We start from the raw sequence: 20,060 nt of genomic DNA, 5'->3' as shown, positions 1-20,060 counted from the left end.
TAACTAATTTTTTGCATGATATGTGTGTACTTTTGTTTCCATGGCCACACTTTAGTTGTTATTAAGTAAATAAAATTATTACAATTGTGGTGAAGTTACAGTTGTACTTGTTCTCCCATGAAACCACCGTCTCAGAGTGCTCCATAAAAAGTGCTTTCTGCGTGATGTTTGAGCAGCTACATGTGGAGGCTACCCCAGACCATTAGTGGTAATTGTAATTTACAGTGTCTGCTACATTTGGCTGTTTTGTCATTGCTAAACTTTTCTGCCATCTTCTGGAGTCATTATCTACTCCGTCTGAACTGTGTGTGTGTGACTTTAGAGCAGTATTTTTCCCCAGTTGTTTTTTCCATTTGAAAACTTGTCACCATTCACTTCAGTTGTTTGTTGTTGTTGTTGTTGTTTGTTTCCTGTGAAATGAATTCTCATTTCTGGGAAAACTATCCCTTTAAGTGCAAACCATCATAAAAGCACGAAATGACTATGCCCCGGCTCAAACAGTCTGTCATGTTCCTCCATAATGTAGCGTGTTGCTACAGCAACAGCAAATCTGTGTTGTTTGGTTGCCCCAGTGACACGTGAGAAGCAGCGTGGAGTTACACATGAGACAACAAAGCAGTTTTTAGTTGGGCAACAAAAATCAGAGGTCGAAGGGCTCAAACATTTAGGGAAAGCTCAGAGTAGAACTGCTACTCCTTCACGTCACAAGGAGACAGCTGAGGTGGAGGAGCTGGAAAGTCTTGCTGAGAAGAGGGACATCACGCTGCCACTGCGGCCCGACCTCCAGGATATGGATGGACTGGCAACTATCTAGAGCTGCAACAATTAATCAATTATTAAATTAATTGGTAACTATTTTGATAATCAATTAATCGTTTTGAGTAAATCTTACGAAAATATGTCCAAATTCTCTGATGTCTGCTTCTAAAGAAGTGAATATTTTCTGGTTTCTTTACTCCTCTATGACAGTAAACTGAATATCTTTGTGTTTGGACACAACAAGACATTTGAGGACGTCCACTTGAACCACTGGACAAGAGTGATAAGCATCTTTCACTATTTTTTGTATATTTTACGGAGCAAACCACTAATTGATTAATAATATACTAATTGAGAAATTAATCAACAGATTCACCAATGATGAAAATAATCATTAGTTGCAGACCTACAACTATCATGATAGACTTTTCAGCTGTATCACCCAGGCCTAGAGTGTAACAACATTTTTATCAACTCAGAGCTCCTCTCAGCTGTCAAGTGAAGCTAACGACCCAGAACTGCTCCTGTCCTGCAGCTATCAACACATTAAACCAGTTATCTGTGGTGAGCTGGACTCAGGATATTGTTTTTCGATGATAACACAGACCAGCATGCTCAGATAATGAGCCAGTCTGCATTTACTACAAACAGACCATCAGCAACTTCAGCTTTTGATTCCTCCTTCAGGTTTTGTTTTTCATTCTCTTCTCCAAAACATGTCATATTCAAACACTCTCTGATCACATCACTTTAATCGGCCCAGTATCTCCTGCCTTTGAAGTCTGTACTGTGAGGTTCAAACAGTTCATAATACCACTGTGAGCTGGGATAATTGCCAGAGGACCGACTCCTCTCACCAAGGAGAATCAGTCACTTTCTAAAACATCCAAACTTTACCTTGACCAGGATCTTGCCCTTGAGGATTTCTGGCGACGGCAGCCATCCTGACTCGTCGGCTTTGATGTTGGACAGGTCCAATTTGTCCCCCAGGATCTCAATCAGGTATTGGGCCATCTTCTTTTGCTGGGGAACACTGCAGTGGTTCTCTATGGACAGGATGACTGGGTAGCTGAGAGATAATCACACACAACAGATTGGAGTTAGAGGAGGAGGACAAGAGGACACACTAATTTCTCTGAAAGTCTGGATCAGTGGCTCCCTGCAGAAGAGCTTAGAGGGCATGAAAGTCATCATTAAAGATTCTGATCTCTATCCTCTTGGAAAATAACTGAAAGGTGTCAGAATTTTTGTCCAGCTTACAGACCAAATGTCAATTAAATATTTGGACTCCTCCCCTGTGGCCCATTTTGCTTTGTTGCGTTGTTTTTCCTTTATCTGGTTCTGATGATAGACCACCAGGAATTAATGTAATTGGTCCAAAGCATCTAAACATGTTTTCACACTTACAATGAACTGAACGATTGAATTTGAGCCAGACAGAGACCACTGCTTTTCATTGGATCAAGGTTCAGCTGACTGTGGATCTGATCAAACTGTCCAAAGTCCAAAATTCCAGACCAAACAAGGCAGGTATGAAAGGGCCCTCTGACTGGTGTTGTATGATAGATCTATTAGTCAGTCAGCCCACCATTGCGCTCCATAATTTGAACTAGATACTTGGATGGTTTGCCATAAACTTTTGCACAGACATGGTCTTCAGAGGATGGATCCTGCTGACTTTGGTGATCCCCTAGTGCAGTGATACTCAATTTGCAGCCTGTGGGCCAAATCTGGCCCTCAATAGGGTGCTGGGTGTCCCTCCAATGATTTTCTAATTCACAATGAAAATAAACAGTAGGGTTTTTTTTAGTTTGTTTACAGATTAATAAAAGGCAGCTGTATATTATTGTACAGTCACAAAAAGAGCTTGAACATGTTATTTGTCCTGTCCCTGTTGGAGCAGGTTATGACTGTAATTCCACCATTTGAATGACTGTATGATGAGAGGTTCCTGCTGCGTTTAATGTTATCAGAACCAGACAGATGTATCAGATGGACCAGTATTGGCCTTGTACATCTGTATCTGTCTTTAAGGCCTCATGTTAATCCCTGTACCAAATTAATTTATTAATAAATAAGTCAGTTACTTTGAAAGTTGTTGGCCCATTTTTTTTTATTTGTATGTCTATTAATTGGCCCCTGGCCTCCTGTCATTTTGTAAAAGTGGTAGCTGGCTAAAGCAAGTTGAGTATTCCTACCTTTGTGCCACCATGAGGCTGACACTTGTGGTTCAGAGTGAATCGATTACATGGATTGCATCATATAATTTACTGCAGACAGTAAAGGTACCAAGAGAAAAGAGGATTCCCTCTGTGGCTCTGTGGCTACATATCATTACTATTTTTTGTTGTTGTGAAAAAAACGTCTAGAATCGATCACCTGATTCCAGCCCTACAACAAATCTGGAGATCTGGGAGACCTCCAATTGTACGTCATTTTAATTGTCTTTAGCCTGACTTGTAGCTGCTGACTAACTTTTCACATTCAGCACCAACTCTGTTGTGAAGAGTACAAGTAGACTCCTTAGTAACATTACATAAAGAGGGGCTATAATTTATTTTCTGTGGCAGAAAACATAGCACACAGCCTTTCAGTAACTTTGATACTGATGAAAGTAATGAAAAAAATACTCACATCCCGGGAAAAATGCACTTCAACAACAAACCCCCTAGACTGTGCAACAGACACATGCTACCCACGAGACACGCTTCCTTAAAAGAGAAAGGCTCGGCCAGTTACACACTGGTGTAGTTAGGCTGTTGGGTGTGCTAACCAGAGGAGGAAGTATTTAGTTTCATATTTAAAAAGTACTAATATTTATTCATTTTATATTTTAAAGTATTAATACCAACCCAACTGAAAATATTCCATAACAAGTAAAACATTTGCCTACTAAACCTTAGTTTAGAAGGCAGGTTTAGTATGTAAGTGTAATTTAATTGTCCAAATCCCTGTTGGTTTTAACAGATTTTTATTAAATAGGCCTACATTTTCCAATTCGGACAAGTCAGTTTGGCTGTTGGTCAACTAAAACATTTCTGCTACTTACTCGAAGGGCTATGTCAAGCCCTGCTTTGCCCAGTGATTCCCAAAATAAAGTGGCTACCCAGCTTTGAGAGAAAATATGTTAAGTATTTGTCTAGCACTGACACTGAAGAAGAGAAGCTGATGCTTGACATCAGCTAATGAGGAGCCTAATAAAAAATCTTAAACCTTCCACAGTTATATTTACAGAGCACTGCTCTTTAAAGCTGTTATAACAGCAGATTTAAATGTCATAATGGTTCAGTAAAACATATTCTCTTGTGGAAAGCCACTTAAAAAGACTGAATTAGCTAAAACAACACCACCTTAAATATCCTCTGTAATATATTGGCCAAATGATGTTTTGGCATCACTTCAAAAGACTCCAATATGAATGCTCTCTTATCTATGGATGAAAACTTTTTAAATGAGTACATCTGGATCAACATCAACATTTTGATCAATATTTCTATCAGGGTGAAGAAGCTGTGGTGCAGCATGTAAAACAAGACTTAAAAAGGAACTACATTCAAGTTGGAGGCTTTTGTCCCATTCTTGTCCCCGCCAGCCCTCTGTGGAGCCTTTTTATTCCCCGTCCTGGAAAATCTGATCGCTCTTTGATGTTGAATGCAGCCTTTCACCCTGCTCCTTTTTAGCCAATTATCTGTGGAATATGGTGTCCACAATTATGTTTTCAAAAACACACAGTGAGGGTGAATGTGCACACAAAGCGAGTGTTTCTCCCTCATTTAACATGAAGAGACAGGATCTAAAAATAGAGATTCTCCTCGCTTCCTCCAGACTGCGTGCATGTCGATGGGATTATCACCTTCTGATGCACATTCTGTGAGGAGGACATCTGTGTGTGCGCTTCCATTGTGTGTGTCTCTGTATCTGTACAGGTGTGAGGAGGATTTTAGGTTGGTTTGTAGGGATGTTATCTGTGCATGAAATGAACACAGTGAAAAATCAAGGGAAAAACAAATTACACATTCTTGGGAAAAAATATTTTTGTTTTTTTTTTCTTATTAGCTGAGAAAATATATTTTAAAAGATCGGATCTCTTGGCTACTAAACCTTGTAACAGACAGACCTCCTCGTGATTATATATATATATTTTATTAAATTTAGTCAACTCTGTCAGATGGAGAAATTGACGTTTTACGGACTTGACAAAATGTTTTTCATTTCACAGCATAGTTGTAGTGAGCAGACATTTTATTGTTTGAAGTAGCACAGAATTCTCTTAATGCTAAAATACATATTTTTGAACCATAATTCTTATTTAGCTTTGATTTAGAGGGGCTACCAAGTTGACATGTTATGGTTGAGACAATGGGACAGAATGAGTGAAATAAATGAGTTAGGAAACATAATAAATGCAGCCTCCAGGACTCACTGAGTAGTTTGATGAGGATGAAAATTATGTATGCTACTTAATGTGATGATAAAAATATCCTGCTTGATCTTCTTACAAAAATTAAGGCAACTTTTTGCATCAGATTATTATGTAGATCAAACAAGACTATTAATCTATTAGGAAAAGTCTCTACAACCAGACATGTATGAAATGTAAAGAAGCTTTCAGACATGTTAAACCCAGCCGAGCCTGCAATTGTATTCCATGCCTCATTTCTCCCATTTTTCTCCATGGTTTTACAATCCAGCAGCCTGTGTAATGCAACAGTGTAATGTGTACTGACAGCAAACACGTCCTTATACTGCTGGGCTTATTTTCCACATGCCTATTATAGCTGTACACACACATGCTTTATGGTTTGTCAGTTGCCATCAACAGAAAGATGATGAAACATGAATGTGGTCTATTGGAGCATTCTCGCTGACTGAATGTGTGATCCAGTGGGTGAAATAAATAAATACAAGAGTGTGAAGATATTAAAACAGTGAGAGAGAGAGAGAGAGAGTGTGTGTGTGTGTGTGTGTGTGTGTGTGTGTGTGTGTGTGGTATAAACGTACTCATTCTTGACGAAGGCGTACTTGTTGATAGTCTCGATGACGTCTTTGAAGAGGATCTTAGAGGTGAGGGTGTAGCCATGGTGGACGATGGGTTCACCGTCCTGACCGTCCCAACAATCCACTGTGGACAGGAAAGACGTAACAATAATGTGTTAAACAGTTACCTAAAAACAAATCCCATAGAGCTGCACTGTTGTCCAAAAACTATTAAAACACATCAGTTGCACTGGCTGATTTGCTCCTTCATTACCTGAACACGCACTCTATTTAATTTTGAATTGACTGACCGCTTTCTAAGCCCCACCCTCCTTTGTTACCGTTGCTGCATCTGTCAAGCTATTCCCAAGCGATTTCACAGAGACGTAAAAAAGCAGCTTCTCAGTTCTATCTGACAACTGTGTATTTGTCAGCTAAAATGATGACTCACTAGCAGATCTAGCTAATGGCTAAATGGCTAATGTAGGCTAATGCTAATGCTTGAACTCATGAGTCAGCTGAAAAATCCATCTCGAGCTGCCTTTACAAACAAGAACCCTGTGAAAGTGTATTAAATATGTAAAGTTTCTGCTGTAATGGCTGTTTACATGCCATAATGTTAATGCTAAAAGGCTGAGGCTAAAGCTGCCTTAAGCCAGTATAAGAGCTACGCTAACCTGGCGTAGACCTGAGAGAGCAAGCCAGAGAGATACATCATCATTGGCCACTTTGATTCTGCTCCAGCCCACATCCTCCTCTTTGAACCAGCCACAGAGCTAATGCAGCTGCAGTGGTATCTAAAAAGTTAGGCTGAGAGCCACAGACAGGGTACAAAGTCAGAAAGTAATAAGAGAACATATTGTTGGTTTTGGTCATTCTTGAGATTTGTTCTACAAATCTAGAATGCCAATCTTATCTCAATCTTATAAGCCTGAATAATATTTGTTCCTCAAGGAACTATTCAGAAAAGTACAGATGGGAATAAATATGATAGCAGTAGCATAGTTACAAGTTATTCTTCTCTTTCCTGCGTCCAGCAGCTGCCATGGAGACAATAATGCACACAAATTAATAACCTGTGCCATCAAATTAATGGTCATGTTAAGACATGCCACATGTAGTCACTGAGAATACTAGAGGGTATTTACAATGAGACAGTCAGCAGCTTAACTACAGGGTTTGTTTTTTGTTTTTTATAACCAGCTAACTGATAAAATAGACTGAAAGTCTAATTAGAGAAACACATTTAATTTCCACTCGTTTTGATATTTGTGTGAATCTGGTAAAAGAGATGACAAAGCAGAGGAGTTTTGGAGGAGGAAAAAGCGTGAATGTGCTGTGGAAAAGTGTCCAAGAGAGCTAAATGTAGAACAACAACAAAACATCTTGAAGAAAATATAAAGCAACATGGTTATTTATAGGGGTGGAATGGACTGTCGTTGTTCGATATGGATCGCCACCCTCAGTTCAGCCCCATGTGAAACACGGACTAAATGAAACATAAACACAAACATTCCAAACTCCAGCTTCCCAGTTCAGGTGAATGCACCATAACACACATGAACTGCAGGGAGATGAGGAGGGAGATGAGATAGAGGAGAGGAGCTGATCTATCAGTCTGTTTCTCACTGTTACTGTAGCCCAGGTCATACACTTCAAGTTTTTATATTGTGTTAACACTGTCAAAATTATTTTTTATACTCTCTCTTGCAATTTCTCTGCTGAAAGTCAGCATCACACAGTTTTTTAACCAGCTGACCACATGAGCGCCGTGAACTCTCTCTGCTCTCGTTCACATTTATCAGTTGCAAATTCATCCGTTCAGTTCCCCACAAACACGAACACGTTCAATGAATGACGCTCTTTAATGCATGGATGCACAACACTGGTGATTTGCGTGTGTGTCTGTGTATGCACATGGAAATTTATGAATAAAGTGGTGCAGAAGCGCAGCCTATTGCACAGCAAAGCTGACAGAATGGCTGTGGTGCACTTTGGATAGAAAATGTTCTATTGCTTCTGATGAGCAGGTTGACACCCCACAGCCTTCAGTGTATGAATGTATGCATGAATGTTGACATGTTGATGTGTTATAAAGCACTTTGAGTACAAAAATGCTACATAACTGCAGTCAGATTACCATTTGCATGCATATGATTGAAAACAGCACTGATACTTCCTTCCAAAAAATTGTATTTTTAAACAAACTGCAACTGTAAGTGTGAGTGTGTGTAGTGTGTATGTCTACATTCAGTGTGTTATGCATATTCATGCTGACCTTCCACACAGCGGCAGCCGGCCTGCAGCACCCAGGCGTACATGTCCACCCTGGACTGTGACATCAGCTGGTCACCCATCAGGTAGGTGTTGTGTGAGGAGGCGATGAAGTAGTTGCACAGCGGCTGGTTCATGTCTTGGGTCACGATGTAGTGTTCTGGGTTGAAAATGTCCCCTGCTGGGCTGCGCATGTAATTTGTAAAACCTGGAACCAAGTTAAACAAACATGTTTTTATAACAGTGTTTATACAACTTTTAACAGAAAAAATATTATTAAATCTTTTCCAGAGGGAACATGTTTTAAATAAATTCTAATAAAACACTGTCCCACATGAATTAGGAATCTAACTATTTAAACCCAACACTGATTAAATTTTCACTCTTTCATTTAAGACTGAAATCCTAAATTTCACCCACATTTCTTGATTTATTGAGTCATAAATCTAGAGGTAATTGAATGTGTTACGTCAGCAATGAAACATGTAAATCTCACACTGACGCACAAGTTCATAATATAACAGGGCTCAACAAAAAGGCCTGCCCACTTACCTAGGGCAAGTGAAAATTTATGTTGGGTAGAGATGCAACAATTAATCAACTAATCTATTATTAAATGAATCACCAACTATTTTGATAATTGATTAATCAGATTAATGAGTACTTTTTAAAGACAAAAAACATCCAAATTCTCTGATTTTAGCTTCTCAGATGTGAAAATGTTCTAGTTTCTTTTGTCTTTTATGACAGTAGACAAAACAAGACATTTGAGGACGTCACCTTGGGCTTTTGGGAGACGCTGATGGATACATTGTTTTTCCATTTTCTGATTTTATAGATCGAACTACTAATCAATTAATTGAGAAAATAATGGACAGATTAATTGATGATGTAAACAAGTGTTAGTTGCAGCCTTAATGTCAGGCAACTCCTAAAGCTTTTATTGATCTCAAACAGTACACTTGTAAAATTAAACTTGATTCATTACCCTTTAATGTAAATGGGTGAACATACTTAAGTTTTTTTTGTTTTGACTTTACGTACAATCATTCAGTTAGCAAAAGACTTAAGACTTTTCCATTAACTTATTTAACATTTTACATACTGTATCAACATATTACAATCTGTACTGTTTTCAATGAGACTGATGTCACTTCTTCGCACAAAACACTTTGCACTTTGCAGCTGTTAACATGCTCTTACTGTGAGTCTCTTTGGACAAAAGTACCCACCTAAACGAATGAAATGTAATGAAATATTCAGAGAATGATAATAAAAAAGCCAACTAACACCTTGGATAGATACACAGCAGAGCAAGGGTTGCAACAATTTCCATCTGCAAATTCTGACCTTGCAGGCAAACATTTTCACAACAAACTGCTTCTCTAGAGGAAAACTAGCAGCATTCAGCTGTGCTCCAAACACAAGAGAGATTGATGCTTGAAATTAAAGTGGACTTACCATCGATTCCCAAAACTGCTTGCTTCTGGTTCTCAGAGCATGGCTCGAATTTGTTGATAATCTCCAGGCAATGGTCCTTGGTCACCTTGGTCATCTATAAATGAAAGAAACGCATGTCAAACAACAACACTATGAATGTGCTAAACACTAATACTGGAATTTCTTGTAAATAAAATCCACTTTGAAAGGAACGAACACAAGGGAGAATTGATGAGGATAATTAAAGGATAATCCAGTTAAACAACTCCCTACATGTCATTTTTCTGTCCATCCTGGCTGTAGAGTCCCACTGTTTGTCTGGTAACTGCTCTTTAAAGCCCTCTGATTGGTGGATCAGATCCCATCTCTGGTAATCGATCAAAGTGGGTGAGGCAGTACCAGGACTCTCCCATACTGTGGCAGTGTATTTGTGACAATTTAAACCATATTACAGAACGAGGCTTTGTCAACGCAACTCGCTGAGACGTTATTTCCACAGAGCCGATTTCCATTTTAGAAAATGTTTTTAATCCCACTTCTGAAAGAATAAGCAGGGTGAGTGTCTAAAAACTGTGTTAAATAGGGAACACTTGCTACCCATCATCATAATCCAGATGAGAGAATACTGCATGGAGAGCAAATCCAGACACACACAGAGGTTAGTCCATAACCACTGTTACTGTGGACTGACATTAAAAAGCTTTGTGAGCAGCACAGAACTCAGGCTGCTGTCAGCCCTCTCAACACTGACACACTTAGAGAGCTCTGTGTGTGTGTGTGTGTGTGTGTGTGTGTGTGTGTGTGTGTGTGTGTGTGTGTGTGTGTCTAAGAACTATTCTCAATTTGAACCAAAAAGAGTAAGACATCATAATAAAAAACCCATATCTTAATAACTAAGAATCAATTAATTATTTTTAATTTTTTTAAAATTTACTTTTAGTATATTTTTTGTTGCAGATAAGATCATAATTTATGGTAACACTTCATATTAAGGTGCTTGTGATAACTGTTAGTTGATAGGTAATAAAGCCCTTATAAGATGCTTATTGACATTAATATTGTTAACAAGCGCATAATAAACTGTTTGTTATAAGACATTTATAAGCACTTACAAGAAACTTGTTAACAATGCTTGTTAAAGTTAAATCATCCTTTATTATGTACTTATTAACAGTTAACTAATTCATTTTGGGGGTACCGGATTGAAAGTGTGAACCCTGCTTGTTAAGGTTGATTAGTCCTTTATTATGCACATATTAACAGTTAATTGTGTATTTTGAGGGTAACAGATCTTAAGTGTGAGCAAAGCTTATTTACTCATGCAACCCTTTATGATGCACGTATTAACAGTTATATTCAAGCTTTTGCCTTAATTGAACAGTGAGACCTGCAGAGAGAAAGGAGGGAGGGGGTTAGAGGGAATATCAGATGTTCCAAGCTGGGTTCTAACCTTACTGTTATAATCTGACAATAAACATGTTTATTATGCCATGATACTATTTATATAGTCTTTTTAACACATATTAATGTTAATAAGCTTCTTAAAATGATCTTATTACCTACAAACATTTATTGCAAACACTTTAATACAAAGTGTGACCCAATTTATTCCTAAAAACACTAAAAATGAACATAAACAAATGCTTAAGCATTGATCAACCATGCTGTTGAAATAAATAATGACAGCATATATCAGCACTGTATGCTGAAGTATATTTATTTATTAATATTTATTTTCCTCGACTGCTGAGAGAACCAAGTTTTTATTTGAAACAAACTACTATTAGAGACTTTTCAATTTTCCCCTGTTCTTCAGTTTCACTAAGATGAAATAAACTTTACTGATCCCACGCTGAGAAAATTCACTACCTTGTTTACCACGCTAACATTTTCTAATTGGCACTAAACACAAAGTACAGCTGAGGATGACTGAAACACCATTAGCTTTGAAAGAAAATGTATCACTTAACCTTGGCAGCGCTAAAAGGAAAAGTCATGTATGTCACTATCAAAATGTCACTGCAATCAATCTAATACTATAATTATAGAGAGAGTACAGCCTGAACAGACGCAGTACACAGACCAACACGGATGTACGTAAAGCCATGCAGCTAAAATGAAATTGTGTGCATATATTCTCTGCTCTTGTAGTACTGTATTTTTGATAGTTGTTGTTCTGACACATTCAGCATCATTGGTGTTAGCATTTAAATATATATTTAAATAATTAAACTATATCATAAAAGTACAACAACTACTCAACTAATGGCTTGAACTAACAATTGAGTTAACAAGGAAAATCTTTAGTTGGGGGCAGCCCTCGTCTATATCAGTAAAATTAAAATGATATTCAGTGAGGTTTTCACTCAGTAGGATGTTCATTACTATCATCATTCAATAATAAATTCAAAGAGTTTTTGTTCATCTATTAGATTTTTACTAATACTGACAACTGATACATGATTAATCTAATCATAGTTAGTTGCAGGGTTGTCTTAAGTCTGTGCACAAATTTGGTCAAACTAACTTAATTGTGTTCTTCTCACTTTTGGAACCAAACCTTAAGTCTTAGGAACATCATTTTGCTTGGACTGTGAGGGAGGAGATACAGGCTATTGTTTGCCATTAAAACATTTCAGTCTGTGCTGTGTCAGTTTCAGAGGAATGCAGTAAGATTTACAGTTAACAGCAACACACACTCAAACACTTGAATACATAAACTAATGTTTTTCACATCCTCTTATTTCTTATTTGAGGCACAAACAAACAATAGCACCAGAGTCTGTAGTTAATGATAGCAGCAGAGACAACTCTGCCGCATCTCTACATCACTTCAAACAAATCGCTTCACACAACTGCTTCCACCACTCTCCAATAACAGGAGAAGGAAAGCTATCTTATTCACAGTGCCTGAACTGAACGCTGAGTATAATTAGAGGAAAATACAGCTTGCTTGAGAGGAGCTGACGTGTAGCTATCCAAACAGAGCCTTCTGCTTTTAAAAATGACTGCTTTAACACATTAGAATAGCCAGCCAGAGTGCAAATTAGCTGAAGGAGCATACACTGGGTGTTTAAAAGAAAAACGAGCTGTTACGCTCATTTGCTGGTTTTTCTTTTTCAAGCAATGGTATGGTCTCATTAGTGAGGAGATGTGCTTCATCCAAGAACCCTTTAGAACTGTTTCTCAAATGCTGTGATGGTACTAATGCTAATGTCCCTGTAGGGTCCTCGCTGTCCACATTTTCCTGCATTAAGCACCAGTTTAGGGGCCAAGTGGCTACTTGGTTAAGCTTTTGACCTCCCACAATCACAGAAGCTAAAAACAAGGAGCCTTAAGGGAATTTAACCGACAAAACTGTGAGAAAGATCAAGAACAGAAAAAAAAGACAAACTTCTAAAAAGTTCCTGTAGGAGCTTATGAGGGGCTGCTGGAAGGAGGAGAAGCGGAACAGTGAAACTCTGCACTGTCTCTGCTAAACTGCCCAACTCGCAGGCCCCCATGTCCCCCAACACAGTGACAGCTCAAAGCAGCCAGACCATACAACGTCTCTCCCTGCACCCTGAAGCACTGCGCTGAGCAGCTGACTCTGGTGTTGAGACGTCTTGAACACCCCACTGGAGACCTGCTGCCAGCCAGTCTGCTTCCAAGCCGCCACCATCATTCCCATCTTCAAAAAACCAAGGACCATAGGATGTAATAACTACAGAACCATCGTCTGGTAGTAATAATGACATTTAAGTGTGCTGATTCCCACTGAAAGCCATGACAAACCCACCACTGGACAGCCTGCGGTCTGCCTACAGAAACAACTGGTCCATACACACCATCAACATGGAAATGAATATTAAAGCCCTTTTCCACAAAATTAGCTCTGGTTCTTCAGCTAGCTCCATTCAAGATTCATGGGAGCTTGGTGCTACCAAGCGAACCGGCCAGCGCTTCCACCAGTGTTGAGTGGAACCACTGTAAACAGGGATATCATCAACAGAGGGCGATGCACAACACACAACAACCTGTGAAATACAAAATGCCTACTTTGGTTTCCAAGGTAAACCTGTTTTTTTTGGTACCAGATGGGAGCCACATTTTCTTTTACTGAATCAGTTTATTTTGTGGTGGAAATTGTCTGAATGGTTCAAAATTTGGTACGCAATTCAGAATGGGGCGGATTCCATGTTGGTGTGAAAGGTCTAAATGCTGTATCCTTTCTTCTCTGCTCTTCTCCCTGTACAGCAACCGCTGCACCTCAAGTCATCAGTCCGTCAAGCTTCTGAAGATTACAGATGACACCACCCTCACTGGGTTCACCTCTGGTGGGGATGAGTTTGGCTAAAGGTAGGAGATTGACCATCTGGTGACTTGGGGCTGGCAGAGAATCTTGGAATGAGGGCGCACCCACATTTTCACACAGTGACACCCTGTGCAGTTAAGGTTCAGTGCTTTGCTCGAGAGCACCTTGGTAGTGACCAGGAGGTGAAATGATGCCTCTCTGGGTGCCAGTCCTCACTCCGTACTGAATGACCCATGCTGGACTTTAACATCAAGACAGAAACCTCATGACTGCCAAGGGCCTCATCAACAAGGACTCACCTTTGAAAGTAATCTTTTTTCTTTATTTTTATTTTTTTAATAATCTGTCAGAGTGGCCAGAGTCTTTGTTTTTTTTGTTTTTTTTTGTTTTTTAACATAAAACCCTTCTAGTCCTAGTCACAGTCTTTATGTACTGTAGCTCAGTCCTTAGGGTGCTCATGAATATTTACTTCTGGAAAAGAAGTAGGAGGACAGAAAGTTTTCTTTCGACATACACAGGTTTATTGCCTCTCTCATGTGCATCAGTAATATTCACTCACATAACCTCCTGCAAATCTATGTGTACTTTTACACCAATCTGCCAGCAGTTAGGTGTTCCACTTTCCTACATGTGTCCTTCTCATATTCTATTAAAATCTTTAAGGGAACGGAGCTTGAAACATTACTCTATCTATATCTATATCTATCCCTAATCTGCATCACAAATTATTAATTTTTTCTGTTCACAATCCCCCCACAAAAACAACAGGATACCCCCCACAACCCCCACTCAACAAATGTGGTTAGATCAAAGGGATAAGGGAGTTTCAGATATAGTCAAACAGTGACAGAGGAATAGGACAATTTGGACAGTGATGCCCTGAAGAAAATATGGTGAGACATTATCCCAGCTGTGGCTGCTAGCACCAGTTTGGTATTTAACAGTTGAGTGCAGGTTAAACGTCCTGAAGTGGATGATAATTTTCAGGAGATTTGGCACCTACCCTGCTGCTCACCATTTAGCAAACTGAGGCAGAGAAAATATTCTGCTGCCGACTGTGTTTTGTAACAGTGCCAGGCTAGAAACTATTGATTTTCAGTGGCCCACTAAGCTGCTGATCTAAACAAACTATTTATTGGTTGTAAAATTATGTTGGCAGAAATGTGGTACAGCAGAAATACTGTTATTTGCCTTGCTTCTGTCAGCTTCATTGGGCAGGTATGAGCCCACACACAAGGATTTCAACTGCTGTTGTGAACTGATCTCAATATAAGTACACAGAAATACATCTTAAAAACAGGACAAAAAAGCTGAACTAAAGGTAAATATAAACATTTAACCTTTAAAAAAGATAGAAATATATAACAAACTGCAATATAATATAGTAAACACTGTACTATGTCATTCTATGTAATGCTTACAGTCACTAGTTGTCATTTCACTGACATTTCCATGGCTTTATTCAGTATATCTCTCTCTCTTTTAAATCTGACATTTTCCAAAGAGAGAAAGCGTTAATTACTTGAATATCTATCAACTAGTAGTCTGTGGGTTTTAAAGGTATAGTTCACCCTTAAATCAAAGCCCAAATTTAATTTTTGGCCTGTAGTGCTATTTATTTATCAAGATTTTTTGTGTGAGTTGCAGATTTTGAGAGATATCAAAACTCAAAAGTAATGTTTCCAAAAATCAAGACCTGGTTAAGATAATCCCCAGACCTTGTTGTGAGCAGTTTCATGCAGGAACTATTTTCTTTCTGCAGCAGAATCTACCAGAAATACTTTTTCTTCTACTAGAAAGAAAGTAGTTTTAGGAGTAGCTTTAGGAGTACTACTGTATATGTGAAAACAGTTGTATAAAGTGCTTTGTGTCTCAAAGGGGAGCTGTGCTTGGTCTGTCAAATGTCTTCAAGTGATGTCACTTGAAAATTAGTGAGCTCCTAAGACCTTACAAACCACGTTACGGTTACATTACAGAAAAATTGGGTTGTCCTATCTTAATTTTCCAAACAGGAAAAATCCTATCTTCCTGTTAGAAAAGCAATTCCTAAACTCATGTCCCCTCCTATCTCAGACCTCATATCTTATCTTAGGAAATTCTACTGGAGCTGTAAACTTCTTCAGTCAGTACTCGTCCTGTTATGCCTGTATCTCTGTTTAAAATGTACAAAAGACTTCCTGTATCCACGTCAACAGCTGTCTCTGTTGAAAGATGGGCGTTCAATTTTAGTTTTGATGAGTCAGAGGAATCAATTGTGTCTTGGAGGAGAGCAAGCACCACCTTTGAAGAAGTTTTGTTAAGTGTTCTTGCCAGTTATTGACCCATGACAAGGATTTGAACAGAGGATGTCAATCAAATTCAAAACCATCTTGGCAGCCAATATACACCCATTAATACGTCGTCTGGAAAATTTAAAGCATCATCACAGGGTTTGAGGAGCCTTTCAATCACAATATTTTGTGTTCATGTTGTTCCCCAACATCACTGTCATTTCTATACAGACCTATCAACAGTGGTGCTGCCATCTCTGACAGTTATTTTAAATTTAGGACATAGTCTGTGCCATCCTAACTTATGAAATTCTTCAGTCACGACATTTCTCTAATAGCTAAATTCCTGTCCTGAGGTAAGATAGGAAGTGTTCCTAAATGCAGTGAGGAAACATGTTTAAGTAATACCAAAAATCCTAAATGTCATCCTAAACTGACATAGGACAGAATTTGAGACTGAGGAAGTTTGTATAATCGGGCCCTCATCTGTACTGGAGTCTACTGGCTAAAGACTACTAACCACTAATATCATAAAACACCAGAATCTCTTATCAAAATGACTGAAAGTGGTGGAATTTTGTGCGTAGTGTAGGCATCAGATTTTGACAAGGAAAAATGTTATAGGAGTGCAGTAACATTTCAGTGTCTTTGTAGAAGCAGAATAGTTAAAATGCTGTATACCTTTTGCTCAGTTTCCAGGAAGCGGGCCAGGTCGTCTGTGTCGAGGTGGTCTTTATGGTTGCTATAGGTGAGCATGAGGAGGTACAGGTCCCTGCGGGTCGACATCATCTTGTAGAAGGAACAAAACTCCTCAAAGCCCAACGTCCCCTGGTTGTCGTCTGTATCTGCCTCCTACACAACGGGAACAAAGAATGGTTTAATTTAGTTTGTTTTTCCCCAATAAATTCCCAGATTTTTTGAAAGACTTTCAACAATTACTCCTACACGTTTTATTTAGTCTAACATTACAGACAGTCTATAAGTCAGTCAGTGTTTTGTTTTGTTTTGTTTTTTTACTAGATTTACATTTAGACCCCTACCATCCAAACCAATCGACTAATTTTGAGATCACATCATCGTCTTTGCAATATACTCACCTTTTCAGCTCATATTACAGTGTTAGGTTTGGTTTTCTAGTTGTAAATAGAAGGAAAGATACTGAATCAGCCTTGAAAAAAAATGGCTGTGTTTGTGTGTACCACAATAAAGTTAACGAGAGCACTGCAGTGGGTCACACCATGACCCCTGTAATCCTTTCCTTAGTTTACCGAGGCAGTCTGTGACCAGCTCCATATGCCAAGCAGCACTGGAGGCAGCCACTCACTGTAGGGTGATGACGTCTGTGTTAGCTGAAGCATGGCCTCTGAGCTGCTCAGTATACGATACACTCTGAGCTTATAAGGCTATATTAGACAGTGATACACTGACTTTCTCCATCAAATAAATATTTCTACAGTGAATAAATATGATTCTACAGGCTTTTTATTTAACTGTATCACATGTTTTACTGTGTAAAACATGTCAATGTGGTGTGGGAACACTTTAATTAAGAACTTCATATAAAACTGGACTGCAATTGAATTTTGACCTATCATGGGTTTGGGAGGAGACATATTCCAGAGTTCAGCTACAAATGAAGTGTTCAACTGAAGAATCCTCAGATGGGGGTGTATGTACTAATCCCTGGAGGTAAAAAAAAGAATATATGTCACTCATTCTTGAGAATGGACTGGTCACACAGCAGATGTTTTGACTTGTCAGAGCAGGAAACTTAATAACAGTAATTACGACTCCATTAAGTGTCTGAGTTACAGTGACAGTGAACCAGGATTGACAGTAGAAAGATTTCCCCCGAGTTGAATGCAGCAATCATTAACACATCTGTGAGTTCTCTGGTATGACATGTCAAAATATCTGCTGTGCAACTAGTCCACTGGGATAAACTGTGTTTTGAGGGGGTTTGGTTTTTACCCCTCAATTATGCTGGGAAGATATATTTTACAAGCCTGCACTAGCTTTTGTATCGCACATTGACATCAACGCTATTTTCCTGAGGTCAAGACTGATCTGTGGACAAATACATGTAAACAGGACAGCTGCAACTTTTCTGGATAATGAGCGCAATAACTATCTCTCAACAAATCTCAATGAGTGCAGTTTATGTTCTACATGCAGTGAGAAAAAAAGTTGAGATTTTTCTCTAACTTTTGCTGGTTTCACAAAATATTTTAGACCAGTATGCAGTGTTAGATTAGTCTTAATTTTGCTCATAGTTATGTCTATTTTAAGTTAGAACATTTCACAAAAATACATACTGACTAACTGTAAGCCAAGAAAATAGACACCTTACCCCCAGGCTGACTCACCCTTAAGACCCATGTTACCATGGTAACAACGGTACCATATTTTCATATCTTTTTTGAACATCTTTGATGTTCCTCTCAGCATTTGGATTAACAGTTTTTTTTCCATATCATATTTCTGTTGTATTGTTACACTCTATATATACACACTATACTTTCCAAGTAAAATGCCCTTGTAACTGTTAAATTCTTCCACAAGACACATATTTTCTGCAGGGTAAAGAGAGCTGAGTGGATGGATGCAGTCACCCAGTCGGCCATTTTTTTTTTTTTTTTGAATAACGTTTCAGTCAAGAACTAAACTGCTCTGTGCAAAGGATGAATTTAGATGTCTATCTGAGGTCTGACTATCTGTTATATCCAAGTCTATCAAAGTCTATCGTTGTTCATAGGATCAGCAGTGAAGTCGGTGCTGATCAGGTAGGGTTTGGGCACAAATTTTTATCCTCGCCAGCTGTAAGCTGGGATGGGATCATGCAACTGCAACACCTTATCCAATATTAATCTCAAGTAGGACTGGACCAATCAGCCTTATTGTTTTTTGGGGTACATTCATGACTCTATGCTGAAGGACCTCTGTGATTTAGAATTCTTGAAAAAACTTAAAAAAAACAAAAAAAACAAATTGGACTCAAAAATGAACTAATTCAATTTTGGTGGTTGAAGGTCAAAATCACTAAACACAATTTTTGGGGCAGAACTCAAGATTTAATACAGTAATTGTGAGTTATCCAGACTCATATGAGGTTTCATCTAGCAGCTGTGGTGCCATTGCAGTAGGTGCTTCACCATCTGTTGCCTGGCGGGGATCAGCGCTCTACTGAGTCACCTCTTCAAGTCAGACTTGTTAAGACTCCAAGTGTCCCCTCCACCGATCTGACAGAAGTACTGGTGTTGGTCTTCTGTACCCTAGCTCCCTAAAACTTTTTATGCTAAGACATTTAGCTTCCCAACTGTCACCACCATGTTCTCTCTGTCTTGTGTGTCTGAGTCATTTGGCTTCCTGTGTATCATCTGTGTCAAACACTTGGTATCACCAGACTCAGCTGTTGGTTTTGCATACATGTCACCTAGCTGTGACCAAGTGACACGAGTGACAGGCACAGATGTATACCGACGGTATTACTCAGATGGCAAGAGTTATTAGGCTCTGCTTTGCAGACAGCCCCATGTTGTTGTCAGTCTGCAGTGACACACATTCATTTTGTTGTCTTTTACGTCAACAAGAATCAGCAGTGACCAATAGTAATAAGATAAAAACCTACATCATTGTTCATTCTCTGAGGTAAAGGAATTCTCTTATTCAGGACACATCTTAGCCCCAGGAGGATAACAAAGTAGCGGAAGCACAGCTAAAGAACAGTCTTTTTATTGGACAGAAAACATCAATCTAGCCTTATTCATTCCCATTCATTATGCATGAGGCCATGCACTTAAGTTGTTAGAAGGCTCTTGCTCTGTGTTTTAGCTCGTCAGCTAATATGGATTAATTCATCAGTTGGAATTACAGCTTCCTCTTCCTACCAAGCTTTCCCTGCACATGTACGTCTGCAACTCTCTGCTGTGATAAATCATTGAGCACAGCCTCTGCTTGTGAGGCCTTCTTTGCTCTCATTTACAAGTCCAGCTATCACCTCCAACCAGCTTCCTGTTACTCATTTGCACCAACAGCACAGCATGCCC

General features: G+C 38.9%; 1 protein-coding gene across 3 annotated transcripts in view; it reads right to left on the bottom strand.

The window, feature by feature from the left end:
* The window catches only part of plch2a (phospholipase C, eta 2a), a 242,523-nt gene that overhangs the window by 29,557 nt on the left and 192,906 nt on the right, over positions 1 to 20,060 (bottom strand). For all 3 annotated transcript variants that reach the window (XM_084721859.1, XM_084721858.1, XM_084721857.1), the window contains exons 5-9: positions 16,696 to 16,866; positions 9,472 to 9,565; positions 8,015 to 8,218; positions 5,761 to 5,881; positions 1,657 to 1,828 (exon numbers count right to left, since the gene is read on the bottom strand). In XM_084721859.1, coding sequence (XP_084577985.1) covers positions 1,657 to 1,828; positions 5,761 to 5,881; positions 8,015 to 8,218; positions 9,472 to 9,565; positions 16,696 to 16,866 — 762 coding nt within the window. The remainder of the gene's footprint in view (positions 1 to 1,656; positions 1,829 to 5,760; positions 5,882 to 8,014; positions 8,219 to 9,471; positions 9,566 to 16,695; positions 16,867 to 20,060) is intronic.

Source organism: Lutjanus erythropterus, chromosome 6, assembly GCF_056507025.1.
Source record: "Lutjanus erythropterus isolate fLutEry1 chromosome 6, fLutEry1.hap2, whole genome shotgun sequence".
Taxonomy (NCBI): domain Eukaryota; kingdom Metazoa; phylum Chordata; class Actinopteri; order Lutjaniformes; family Lutjanidae; genus Lutjanus; species Lutjanus erythropterus.
This window is presented reverse-complemented; position numbering and strand designations above follow the sequence as displayed.